At 35.1% G+C, this 14,058-nt stretch overlaps 1 protein-coding gene across 4 annotated transcripts in view; it reads left to right on the top strand.

Annotated features, from left to right (window-relative positions):
* Positions 1-14,058, top strand: part of camk2a (calcium/calmodulin-dependent protein kinase II alpha) — a 79,947-nt gene that overhangs the window by 24,892 nt on the left and 40,997 nt on the right. For all 4 annotated transcript variants that reach the window (XM_015349937.2, XM_015349938.2, XM_069196113.1 and 1 more), the window contains exons 3-4: positions 622-681; positions 12,108-12,162. In XM_015349937.2, coding sequence (XP_015205423.1) covers positions 622-681; positions 12,108-12,162 — 115 coding nt within the window. The remainder of the gene's footprint in view (positions 1-621; positions 682-12,107; positions 12,163-14,058) is intronic.

Raw genomic sequence — 14,058 nt, 5'->3', positions numbered from 1 at the left:
ATTAGAATTACAAATGCTATTGGTGATTAACAAGCTTTCTTTTACGGCAAGAACTTTCTTTCCACACAGGTCGAAGGACATACTAGACATTTTCAAATCTATTTATTAACACCTGTAATGTTATACAAACAATTATTGTCTGTTTTGTGTGGACTAAGCATTTATTTTTATTGTGGTAAATTTAACTTTTGCAAAACTGCAGATAACTGTAGTTTTCTCTCTGCTGACTAGCTCTACTAACTGTAAATATGTTCTATGATGGATAATAATATGACTTTGTTATACTACTGGAAATGCCACATTGACACAAGAAGAAAACTTTTTCAGAAGGTTTTTAGTAGTAATTCTAAGACAAAAAGAAAGCAATCACAAATATCTTCAGAAATGTAGAAAAGTGTACCTAAAAAGTTATGAAGGCTTGACCACATTGATCAGAAATAAATCAGATTTAAAGCAATCCATAAAAAATGTTTAAAAAATATGGATGGATAAGTCTAACTCATCTGAGAGCTTTAGACCTACGCTACTCCCAGTATGAAACTATAGAAAATGAACAGACCTTACACAGTAAAAACCTTACATCTACAAGGAATCACAGGGTGTACATTTTATTTTTTACAGACCACCAGAAGCTGGAAAGAGAAGCTCGTATCTGCAGGCTTTTGAAGCACCCAAATATTGGTGAGTTTTATTTTTGAATAGTATGTTTTTGTAATTCTAAAGCAAAACGTTTTGAGAAAAATCCAAAACAAAACTGAACTGAGCAACTGCTAGACCTTGTTGTGACCCTCAAATGCACAGTATCATTGAATAATATGATCCATATAGTACAGATCACCAAACATGAAAGAAAGCCTCCATTTTTCTTTCAGTAATCTTTTTGGTTATTATTTGTCTTATGTTTTTAGCAATATGTAAAGATTAAGCCTTGATACTATAACTTTGTCATTAAATAACAGTTTTTTTTCAAACACTAGGAGCATGTAATGCTATTGTTTAGTTGTTATGTAAAGATATAAAGCCAGTTTTCTGTCAGGTTTATTTTTATACAGATGTGCCCTCAAAATGCAGGAAAAGAGTTTTTATGACACAATTGTGCACACAATACCCTTTCAAATGAAACTAAAATAAATTTGTTTTAAAAAAATGTTTTGCTTTGATTCGATTTCTGACATACAAACATTAATTAGGAATGTAATGAAAGTAATTGATTTAGAAATTCCTCACATTTGAGGTATACACTCTCCTCTGCCAAAAGCATTAGCATGAACAGCTTCACAGGATTGTGTGTAATTTTCTGATTAAGAGGCCGTTCAAGGCTTTTCTTAGTATCTCAAATGTTAAATAATGCAGTTCCTGCTCTCTGCTTTAGACATTATCAGCTGCATTATTCATTCCCAGTTATTTTCATCCTCTTCTGATTTTGAGAGTTCTTTCTGACAGGTTGAAAAAGAAATGAGAAGTAACAACCAGTGTTTAATCACTGGGAACTTTGATACGGTGGGTCAGGGCATTTAATAAGGTCAAAAAGTGGATATTCTTTTTTTTTCTCCTTTCAATGAACTTTCACTTATGTATGGTTAAGGGGATACATTAAACATAATATCCTTAGTAAAGAAGGCAGACCAAGTGAGGACCATTTCAAAGAACTGGTGAAAATTCTGAGGAGTCAGTGTGAAAATAATTAACAATGTTGCATAACAGATACATTTTGATCCATATGACTTTACATAGGAAAGTAACAAACATTTTGTGTTCCAATGCAACAAACACAAACATGCATAGTCAAATCTAATTGCATTTTATAGCATCTTTCCATTTGCCATGCGGAATATTTCAAGTTCTAATACCTACTTTGTATATTTCATGTGGATTTTGAAAGCAGTTTTGATTTGTTTTATCGGTGTTTGGAAGACATGGAAAATGGCTGGCTTCATTCAGAGCAGTGGGAGAATGTTATCAGGAGAATGCCAGAATCCACCCACCTATATCCATGAGCCACTAGCAACATGTTAGATGAATTGGCATGGATGCTCATTAAATTCAGTACTATGCCAGAAGGCAGGTGCAAAATCCCCATGGCTCAGGTCTGTATCTGAAAGGATAAGAACATGTTTTTTTTACTAATTTCATTGCCAGTTACTTGGGGAGTCCATTACATGTACGGTATCTCTGTTTTCAATGTTTGATCTCAGTTTTAGCCTTTTCTCCCATTTACCCTTTTTTAATATACAGTATATACTGTATGCCCCAATTAATGTCCTGTATGTAAAATTGTAGAACCTGAACAGAAAGTAAACAGATTCAAACTTTTCTTATGCTGTGCAAGAAAATACAGTGTATCCTCATTATTCAAAGTCAGAAACATTTAAAGCAGAAAAGTTCATTGTTTTAACAACTACCTACAGTACATCAACAACACCTTAAAGACAGAATCAAATAACAATTACACAAGCATATTGTAACGCAACGGGGGCTCAGGCGGGCGCCCTTGCCGCATCTGGTCGGCCCCGCACCGTCCGGGGCTCGAACCCGGGACTTCCGCATCTCTCTGCAGAGACCTAGCCCCGTGAGCTAAAGAGAGATCTCTCTACAGACCAGTAGCTGTAGTCCTGCTATCACAGGGAAGGGCGGTGACATCACCAGCTCTGGTACGCCGGCTCTTACACACTGCCTGTCGGCCGTAAGCGTTACAATATATAACATCAAATTAGCATGACCTATGGAACACAAATTAATAATCAACAGGAATTTAATCACAACTTAAGAACAACAATTAATGAAAGAAAATAGGTTTAAAATAGTTGTTTTAATAGGTTTAAAACAATAACACCAGTCATTGCTAGTAAGCACATTAATATGCAACACAGAAAAAACTACTTTTTTGAAGCTGCCGAATTCAAAATATTTGATTACCTGTTGAGTGTACGTTTTGTTGTTTGAGTGAATGAGTGTTTACTGTTTTAAAATAAAAAGAAAAGAGGAGGAACAAAGTAACAAATTAAGTAAGAATTAAGGCATAGTACTGGATACTAGAGTGAGAAGCAAGAATATATCTTAAATAATCCAAAAACAATGCAGACCTGTTTTTGGACTTTAAAGTGTGCTAGTGGGGCATGGTTTCAATAGAATCTAGAATAGAATTAGTCAGATAGAATTTACTGGTTCTACTGCTTTTCTACTGCTGTTCCATGGTACACACAAATGTCAAACTTTCACCAGCTTCCTGACAGAGCTTTATCTATTGTAGTACTATATAATTGTGTGTAAAATAAAATTTTATTGTGAATTAATGTCTATTTTTACTGTAAAGTAAAATTGCTACCATTGCTACCAAATCTTATGTTGAAGTCATACAGTAGCCTTACAGAAAATCGTAAACGCACTTGTATATTTCACCATCAAAGAGATTGGCACAATTGGTTTCAGAGGAAAACACATTATGGAAAGCGCATGAATGAAATTTTAATTGAGGTTGAGTTTTAGATGTTATTCACATAAGTTCTCATTACTACCTATGAGAAATTGAATCAGATCAGAACATTTTTGCAATTTCTCAGCTTATGGCATAGATTGATTTCTCTTGCTAAGAACTTCATAAATTTTGCCCAGTTTTTCATTAGGTCGGAAATAACTCTGCCTTATTAAATTCCTGAACTGAACTACATTGTGTAATCTCTGATAGTTGTCAGGATGATCCTTTTTTATTCTAGTTTCCCCTAAGTAAACTTTTTTTTGACTGTGTTTTAATAAGGTAGGTGCTTTATTGGAAGCACTGTCAATCATTTGTAATTAAGCAGTCTGGGCAGCGAAACTCAGATCATGATGAAGGGCAGAAAATTGAATGCTACATCAAATAACTCACACCGTTAACAGAAAAAAGATGTAATTAATTTCTCAGATGTTTGAGCTTTCTTCTTTACCAAGTAAATAGTGGAGACTTTCTTTTTTAAAGAATCTTGAAAATCCTAAAAAACATATATATTACAGTATATATTATATAATAATAATATTAAAGTTCAGGTGGGTAGCCGTGTTAGCATGCATAGGCTGCAAAGGAACAAGTAATAGGTTTATTCCATGCTGAAAAGAGAAGAAAATACAACGTTTCGACCGTGGAGCCTTCTTCAGGTGGCATTCCATAATAATATTATGTATTACATTATATAATTTTTAACAGGGCAAAAAACTAGAACTTGACTTCAGTTGGCACAAATTGTAATAATCTGGGTAGTTTAAACCTCTTGCTTAACTTGAGAGATGTTTCAGTAATGTTACATACAAGGGACCAACTGCATTATCAAGGAAAGCCGGAACATTATGTGAGTTAAACTGTCAATTAATGATCTCGGTATCAGTTCTAAGCCTCAGACACTGGCTGTATGACTTTCAAGCAATTTAGTCACATTAGGGGTTATCAATCAATTTATCTACAGTACATACATTGTGTGAGCTTACATGTCAAAAAGCATGAAGAGAAGTAATGGGAGGTACTGGTACAGTACTGTACATGTTTCTCAATGTATATTTGCCTTTGAGGGGAATATTAAGGTAGTGGAGCCTAGTTGTAAATGCAGCTTGAATTCTCTTGTGTTACTTACACTGACTTTCTTTCTGAATATCTGCAAAACCCAGAAAACGCATGTTTGACCACATCAAAGCAGGCATGTCTCATTGTGTAAAACTGTAATCATTGATTTCCATGGAAACCACGACTACATAATGCACCGAGATAACCTGGGGGTTGGTGTACATGAGGGAGATATTACATTTTGTTCTTAAAGTGTCTCACACTCTCTCACAGAGAAGGATGTTACTGAAGAAGCACTTCTTTCATCGGCTCATTCAAAATTATGTAAGTCTGCAGAACAGAAAGAACACTTAATAGGACTTGCCTTCCTTTGTTCTATCATTAAAAAGGTGCTTAAATATTTTTATTTCAGAAGTTTTAATGGACACTGGGTATATGTGCATTAAGCAATACAATCAAAGAAGCTCAGTAGCCCGTTGTTCAATTGAAATAGTATTGCATTGTCTGAAATGCCTTAATCTGTTCTGGTTTTCTTTTCATTATTCACATGGGGGCTCATTTATACTTTTTAGCAATCATTTTCTTCTCCACTCTAAGCTTACACAATTCTAAATACCATGCTAAACGCACAACCATGTTATGAAAACTTGGTTATGGAGAACCAAAAAGAATATAGCTTCCTGATTGAATAATTGTTTTTAATTCAGCTTCAATGGAATGTATGGAACTGGCATTTTGTTCATCAAACACTAGGTCTTCTGAAAATACATAAGCAACTTATGGCTCGTAGAGTGAGCAGTTGTGTAACATACTGCAAAAGAAGCCAGACCTATAATTGAATTACTGTACACACAATAATTTCATATTTCCAAAGGCAAATCAAATACTATTTTTTCAAGAAGGTTTAATTAAGGGTTTATTTTCTTGTTTCAATAAATACGAAAGGGTGCAACTGTATATGACAACGTGGCTTGTATGTTGGATTTCTGATCTTCATTGTGCTGTACAGTAGATGGGATTTAGTGAATTCCCAGATTCAATAATAACTGAATCCAATTTGATTTAATGTGCATGACTAATCTTAAACATATAACTTTGTAATAATCAAAGCTTTTATATAATGGACCCCACCTTGAATATATATACAACTAAGCAGTCAGACATTTTGTCTCCAGTGACACACTGACACGGATGGTTGCAGACATGAAATATCCTATTCATGTTTAAGTTGTTTCCCTGTAGCCATCTTTGTTGTTATTGTATATCAAAGCTGTGTTTGTCTTTAACCTATTAAAATATATATGTCAAAGAAAGAAAAAAAGTGTAAACAAGAGATCTGTTAACATGGAGATTTATATAAATCACTTAATATTAACAATAAGCAGTTTACATTATTTTGTGACAGAAAAAAGATTGAATATTATTGCTATAAAACAGATCTCAACATTTAAACTTTATAATGGAATTGGGATGGCAGAGAATCAAAATGTTTTTTTCATTTTACTAACACAATGTTGTTTTCTAAACTGAATACAATGGAAAAGCCAGGAGCAATAATCATGCGCAGTGCAGCAGCTAATTCTTTACATTATGTATTCAGCATAATGCAATTAATAGAAACTTCACCCTGTAAATAGTAGATCGATTTTCTAATGCTTAAGAATCTTGTGTCAATTAAGCAGGTGATGAAGGTTATCGGTGATTGTCCTTTTTAAGATTTTTCAAGATTTGTCATGTTTAGTTTTGAAAGTTTTAATTATGTGAGACTTTTCAAATTAAGTAAGACACAACACCAAGGCCTTTACTCAATACTCTAGGCATCACCTAAACAGAAAAAAGAGACAGGAAATACGAAAAAAAAGGAGTAGGAAATAAAAAAAAACACATTGTACTACTGTACATTTCCTTTTGAGATCTGCTTGGGCACATTCCTATTATTCTGCTTTATACCCTGCATATTCCAATAATGCGGTCTCATTCCTTTGGTGCTTCCCTACCACTTTAACACACTTTCTATCCCTAGGACCACTATTAACCACTACTCCATTTTTCAGGGCGATCCCTCCATTGGTACCCTTTTTTCTAACCACCCAATCATCTCATACTGCCGACCACCCAATCTACGTAAACCCCTGGTTCACAGCTCTCTTGACCACACTCGGCAATCATCCCCACAAGGCACCCTCCCCTGCAACAGAACTCGCTGCATCACCTGCAAGTACATATCTAACAGCACTCATTTAGGGTCCCTCAGGTCACTTCCGGATCACCCAGAGGACATCCTGTACCTCCAGCAACCTTATTTACTGTGTCTCCTGCAAAAAATTCCCAGCAATCTATGTTGGGGAAACCAGAAGGAGACTAGGAGACCGCTTCAGAGAACATGTCAGGGCTGTGAAGATGAAAGATTTCTCCAAGTCAATAGTTTCTCATTTCACTTCAGATGGCCATGATCACACTGATCTTTCTGTCTCTGTTCTCAAAGAAGAGTTTCTCAACTCCCATAGCAGAAAGACAACAGAAACAAAACTAATTCTGAAACTAGGTTCACACCTTCCCCCTTCTCTCAATGACCGATTTATTTTCATGTAATCTTCTCTATTCTCAAACTGGTTTTGACTTCACACCTTTCTCCACCCCTCTCCACTTTGCACTTCCTGAGTGGCCTCTCTGCCCCTCCTGACTCTTCCTCTCTCCCAGCTTTTGTTCTTCTGTGCTCTTTAATCTTTGCTGTCTGCCCTTCACAGCTTCACAGCCGAAACATTGTGTTTTCTCTCTTCTCTTTCCAGCATGGAATAAACCTATAACTTGTTCCTTTGCAGACTATGCATGCTGACACAGCTACCCACCTGAACTACATATTCCAATAATGTCTACTACATCAAAGCTATAACTCCTGGCTCTTTGTCAATCATTGGTTATCATTATTACTGGGCAGATTAAGGATCACACCTAAAAGTTGTGCTTTAAATGTTAAAATCCAAACTACAGGGCAGAACCATACAATTATATATATATTTTCTATTACCAAAAATCCACTGACCCCTGGTAGAGACACAGCAACCTGCAGCCTGTCCTAGAAGCATAGGGGACAAGATGGGACTACATCCTGGTCAGGACTCCAGCCCATTAGTGGGAGCACATGCACACACAGAGACAATTTAAAGACACCATGTATAGTACAGTAAGTACAGAAGCTTACATGGGAAGATTTTCAGAAAACCCATGTGGACATGGAGAAGGTGTACATTACACACAGAAGGTGTCCCAGTCCAGAATCTGAGTGCTGTGAGGCAGGATCATGACTGACTGTTTTTGTGTTCTGGTTAAGACTTTTTGGAAACAAATACACAACATAAAACATTTTTCAGCAGTATACTTAAGTTTTTCTTTGTATTAGCTCTTGTTGTAATGAATGCAGTGAAACAATCAATCCTATATTGGTTAAACAAACAAAATCTTCATTGCTTTATACTTTACTAATTAGCAAATTTGCAAACAAGATAGCTGAAGTTTAACTCTGTTAATCACCCTCACATGACTCTTCTTGCCTGTTTTATTTGAGTACTGGGGAAAGAACAATTTTCACAAATAAAAGTGCCTGATTTAAGAATGAAATAAAGACCCTTTTAGACAGGATATTGAGAACCACTGTTTTACAACCCAAGTGAAAACATCCATCTAGTGGGAAAACAGAACAATTCAAACCACGAGAAAGAGTCTACAATTTCCATCAAAATTCAGAAAACATATTATGGCTGTTTTTAGGTTTTACTCACAATGATACAAAGGTAGATCAAGGCCCTTCATCTGCCTCCTTGAAATACTGATTGTTTAATATAGGTCCTGCTGGCACACTAATTCAGTAATTGAAAGTGAGGTGTTTCAAGTCATTTAGAATCACAAATGGATGCGCCCCACAGCATGTAAACATTGCCCTTATCATGCCTTTACAACTGCAGAGGAGTCACATGGCTGTGCAATTATCACAAAGACATTTGTCCAGTGTAATTGCCTGTGTATAGGGCTAATGACTCTTTCCATTCAGGCAAAGATTATTCAAAGGAACAAGGTGGGAGAATGCCATTCTGGGTCATAGTAAGAGATTTCGCTGGAATATACTGTGATTTTAGAATGAGTATTTTCACATTACTCTAAATGTTTAAAAATAGCATTCAAGTTAGGTTATGGGATTAGATGGATCATTAAACGTTCTGAGTTATACAAATCAGTCAGATCTACCAAATGTGTATTAAGACGTGTGTGCATACATTAGAAGATTTTTTTTTCAAAATCCTGTTCAACAAACATCTAGAAGAAATTAAAATGCTCGTACAACACAAAATGTATAGATACTTTAAAAATAATTTTTCTTAACAGCATGCAAAATCTATGGGTTTTGAAATGACGCTGTTGCATGGCCGTTCCAAGTAAATCATGACAAAGTAAGCTCCGAGATCATGTTCCATGCAAGTTAATTGACACTGGAAAGCCACTTCACTCATTCATGAAAGCAGTTTAATTTGCTTTTCTGTGTGTGTCACTTTACATTCAGATAGAAAACTGTAAACTGCCAAGCTCCAAGATATTTTTCATGCTTCTGACTGAAAACTGTGAAGGTACTGCACTTCTTTCAGTATGCCACATAACAAAACAAAACCATTTTGAGCCAGGTTAAGACACCCCAGGGCGAAACTGATTTATAATAATAATTGGGTAGTAAACAAATATATAGAGAAAAAGTATCATCGAATAATTGCCACAATTTCTGTACAAAAATGACAATTTAAATTTATACAGTTGCATACAAGGATCTTTTAAGAAAAACTCCAGCTGAAAGATCAGCCATTCAGCTAGTGTAACCTCATCAGTCAGGAATATTGCAGCCATTTACTGTTATTTTGAACAAGGGTGCGAGGCTTAATTCCTCAGGGGTGTTCTGATTTGTTTGTCAATTATGTAATCAATCCAATATATTGCATAGTCAGATATAGTGAACTCCTTTACGGTTGGTAAATCTGGAGCACAAGAAATTTAAACACACTTAAACATTCCTCTTATACAATTGTGTCTCCAATGGGGAAAAAAAAGATATGCTTAGGATATGAAACAAATGAACAGCCAAGTCCTCATCCCAAACAACCATAGATCCTCACGAAGTGCCTGAAGGAATATTAGCATGATAAAGAAAGCTGCTTGGTTTCTAAACCAAAATGAAGCCAAATCGCATAATACACAATAGTGCAGCTGGATAGGTAAATACTTTTTAAACAATATTAAAATACTTCTGATAATAACCCCGGGGAAAGAAAAAGGAATAATCAGGTGGACAATCCCAATTCAACATACTCAATGGCTCCTTGGGACAGATTTTATCCTGGTTTCTAGGCATAAAGTGATTCTCCACCCTGGATTGGGCACCAGTCCATCACAAGGCCTATATGCCCAGCAGTGCTGGTTTTCGTTTACACAGATGGCTGGACTGGACCATGCGGGGTAAAGTAACCTAACCCAATGTGCAATAGCAGTGTCTGCAGTGTGCTCTTGAACCCACAGCACATCTGAGATTAGAGATTTACCCTCTCAGTTACACTGCCCACAGGGGAGGTACAGCTTTCTCACAAATTCGATTTCTGCCAATAATACTCAATTAGGATTTGTGTTCTAATACAATACAAATTACAACACAAATTCAAAATGTTTCATCATACTAAGCATTAACTCCCATCTCATTTTAAAAGAAAATAGACTGGATAGTGGAGAAAATATGAAGAATGTAAACTGTGACTTCTTAGGTACTTAGAAAATATGTTCCTTGGATCTTTCACTCTTTTTAAATGGCTGTCACTTCACCTGGATTAAACAGAAATATAACACTTCTGGGTCTTGTGTTTCACAAGATAAGACTCTGACAAGACTCTCCTGGAACTGGAACTCAGAACATTTGTCACAATTTCCTCTCTAGGCATGAAAACTGCCACTACCAGATGGCATATTCTAGCTTGTGACACTTTTACTCTTTGTGACTTCATGGGTGGCAGTCATTTCAGATAGATGCTATGTAAGGTATTCATTTATAACACAGCAACATATTGCCAATCATGGTAAACACCCTGTTCTGTTGTTAAATAGTGAGTTGAATATTGAACAAATAAAGTGGTGGGCTCTGTTTAGAAAGTTTCATCAGCATTTCTGTTCTGCTCCTTTATTATGACCCACAGCTTCTGTTTTCAGTTTTTGATGTAGGTAAATTTTAATTAGATTTAGACAGTCTGACTCCACGATATTCAACAAATTCAAATTTACAATCAACTATGTAGTATGTTGCAAAGTCCAAACATTCTTTAAAAATGATGAAATGGCAGAGATTAAAATGTAAATAAATGACCCTAAAGCTTTTCCTTAAAAATGTAAAAAATAAAATATTTATGCACTCAATTGTACTGCTGAACTACATGTTAAAATCACTCCTGAAGGAAAGGCTTATGTAATGTAAACACATTGCTCTGCAATGGTATTGGCAGGTTAAGACATCTAAAATGCAGTATTCCATTTAATCTCATTCTCCTGCTCCCACACACATACACACGTGTTTTCGAACGGCAAACACACACCCACACACGCTAAACACTTCTTTCTTTTCCCTGAAAACTATATACTTGTGGGAATGCAATCTAGAACTCCAAATATATCCATTTTCTAAACCTGATTATTCTAAACATTAAATAAAGGAGTCAGAACTCTAAAACCAGTATCTTCGGTAGCTTAGGTTTCATTTGGTAGCTGATATTGTATTTATGCTTGATGTACTGTATGTTAACACTGTTTTTTATTAGCAGCCCATGTGATCTGATATAAAAATGAGGAGACCAATAAATCAATCTGTGAAGGGAGGCTGCTTAGTGGATATTTTGAGAGGGCACTACATTAGGTTATAATTCTGTTACTCTTTGCTTTTTCATTCAAACCTGCAGATAATATACAGTCAGAAAAAGTGCATATCAGTATTATATACTTGCTTCTAAATGTGATTATGTAACTTGAATTCATGATTTATACTGGGTTGCACAAATAGTTAATATGTGTGGTGAAAAAATGTACACTATCATTCACAAATACTTTTTTTGTCTTCTGACTTTTAAGTGAGTCCCCACTGATGACTGGCTTTAGTCTGAGGGAACATCACTCTGGTTCTTGTGTTTTCAATTTTGGTTATAACATGACAAGGCAAGACCTGCCCATTTAAAGCAGTTGACCAAGAGGAAGAGGAAAAGTTAAAATTGCTGCCTTGGCCTTTTCTTCATTTCACATCTCTCTTATTGAATGGCACAAAGAGGTCTGAAGTCTGTTCCCATGTTTGGTCCTGTTCAGGTAAATTCTGTGACGACAATAACATTTTAAATTGTACTTTTTTTAGAGGTTAGTTTAAGAATCCAAACCCACCCCCAAATCCTTCTTTTCTACTGTGTTTTTATTTATTTTTTTAACAAACTGGGATTAAAACATTTTTCAATAACTGTGTCTCCAGCAACATACCCAAACCTAGAGTTTTACATACAACTCTATTTTTTTTCAGTGAGACTTCATGACAGTATCTCTGAAGAGGGACACCACTATCTTGTCTTTGATTTGTGAGTACCTTCATTGACTTTGATTTCATTAAAAAATATTAATTACACAAAGGTGGGATATGGACTACTGTACACTGTCAATGCTGACTGACAGTAAGCTAAATGCTTTGCCAACGTTAATTTCTGTTATTGAGAAGTTTAAGATGTTGGGACATTTTTAAATAATACCAGTGACAATCGATCCTAGGTTTTAAACTTAAATTTGTCAGTTAAGTTTCCCAATGTTTCAAGGAGGTAGTAAAGTATATGACAAAAATACTATTGGAATATTTGATTTAAAACACAGTATATCACATTCTCTATAATTAGTAGATTTATTGCCACAGTAATTGTTTCGGGTTAAAATGGATGTCTCATTACGGTACAAGAAACCACACTTACTTTCTTGTCCAGAGCCCAGGGGACAAGATGCATCATAAAATATCTGAGCTGTAGAACTGTTTGACCTTGTGCTGCTAGGCTATAAAGGTCACGAAAAGAAAGGATAAGATTTGTCTCCTGTGGAATTTCATGGACATGATTGAATTGACTTTCTAAAAAATATCTTTCTGTCACTTTGGCTTTTCCAGAATCAATGCACAAGTGTAGCTCATAGCATTTACAAAATTGACAAACTATAAATGGTGTGTTATCACCTAGCTCTTGAGATCTTCCTCAAGGAATCTTAAGAACATCGTTCTATTAAATGTCTCAACTCAGAGTACGATTTTTTCACTATATTCTGTATTTTTCACACTAACAATAGGGCCCATCATTTTTTGCCTGGTACAGTTAGAGAAATATAGATTAGCCTCTTACCAATTGTCATGTTGCTCATTAACCTAAGCAATTTTTCATTAATCAAATTTGCATGCTATTATATACAGTATGTACCTTTTACAGGTATTGCTTTTCCAGAATTACATATGACTTAGAATAGGTATTGATGAAATTATGATTTGTCCAGACAGTTAGATTTGTTTTTATATATTGCACATAAGAACATGTACATTGTTTTACAAATTAATTGTTGACCAATTGATTGTTAAGGGAACAAGTCTCTGTGTTTTCATAATTAGCTAAAGAATGTCTATGTTTCCATATTCATATTTGTTGAAAGCCATTTGGAATTCATCATATATTTATTGGCATAGATATAGACTAAAATCAACTTGTTTTTTGGTTAATATGAGTATGAAGGAAATGAACAGAATCTTACCTATGGTTGTGATACCTAAGGGAGAAATAAAATCAAAGGACAAGAAAGCCTGCCTTGATCTACTTACAGTAATACAGTATATAAAAAATAGGTTTATTAACGTGTAAATCACCTTAAATGTCAACATCTCAGACAGATGGAAAAAAGTGAAATTCCAATGGCAGTATTAATTTAAATCATTATGAAAAACCCCAAACTACATGACTTTATCAGTATTAACAATAACATAGTAAACCTGTTATTTTCCTTGACTGTTTCTAAGAGAAAGTCTATACATCTGTTACTGTTCAGGCTGCATGTAAAAGCCATGGCCTTTAGCATTTGCACGACAGAATGTCATGTCAGTCAGTCTCCCCATCCACCTGTCCATTCATCCATTCATCCATCAATCTATCAGCTCCTGCTTTAACTTTTCCTTGCAGGCATAAAGCTGTGTCTTGAAAACAAATACACCTAAGAAGCTTTCCACTAATGTAGCAAATTTGGATGACAGATGAGCCAATTTATCAAAAGAAACATCAATGAACCTCTTAAATAGTTTAAAACATCACTGTTATGCTATAGTGTAATTAAATATTTTTTACATGGTTAAACTGTTTTATTTTTATGGAACTATAATTAGTATACAGTACCAATTTTGTTTTTATTAACGTAGTTTTTTATTTTCATGACTTTTTTTATTAATGTGTACGTAAATA

Source organism: Lepisosteus oculatus, chromosome 11 (assembly GCF_040954835.1).
Source record: "Lepisosteus oculatus isolate fLepOcu1 chromosome 11, fLepOcu1.hap2, whole genome shotgun sequence".
Classification (NCBI taxonomy): domain Eukaryota; kingdom Metazoa; phylum Chordata; class Actinopteri; order Semionotiformes; family Lepisosteidae; genus Lepisosteus; species Lepisosteus oculatus.
This window is presented reverse-complemented; position numbering and strand designations above follow the sequence as displayed.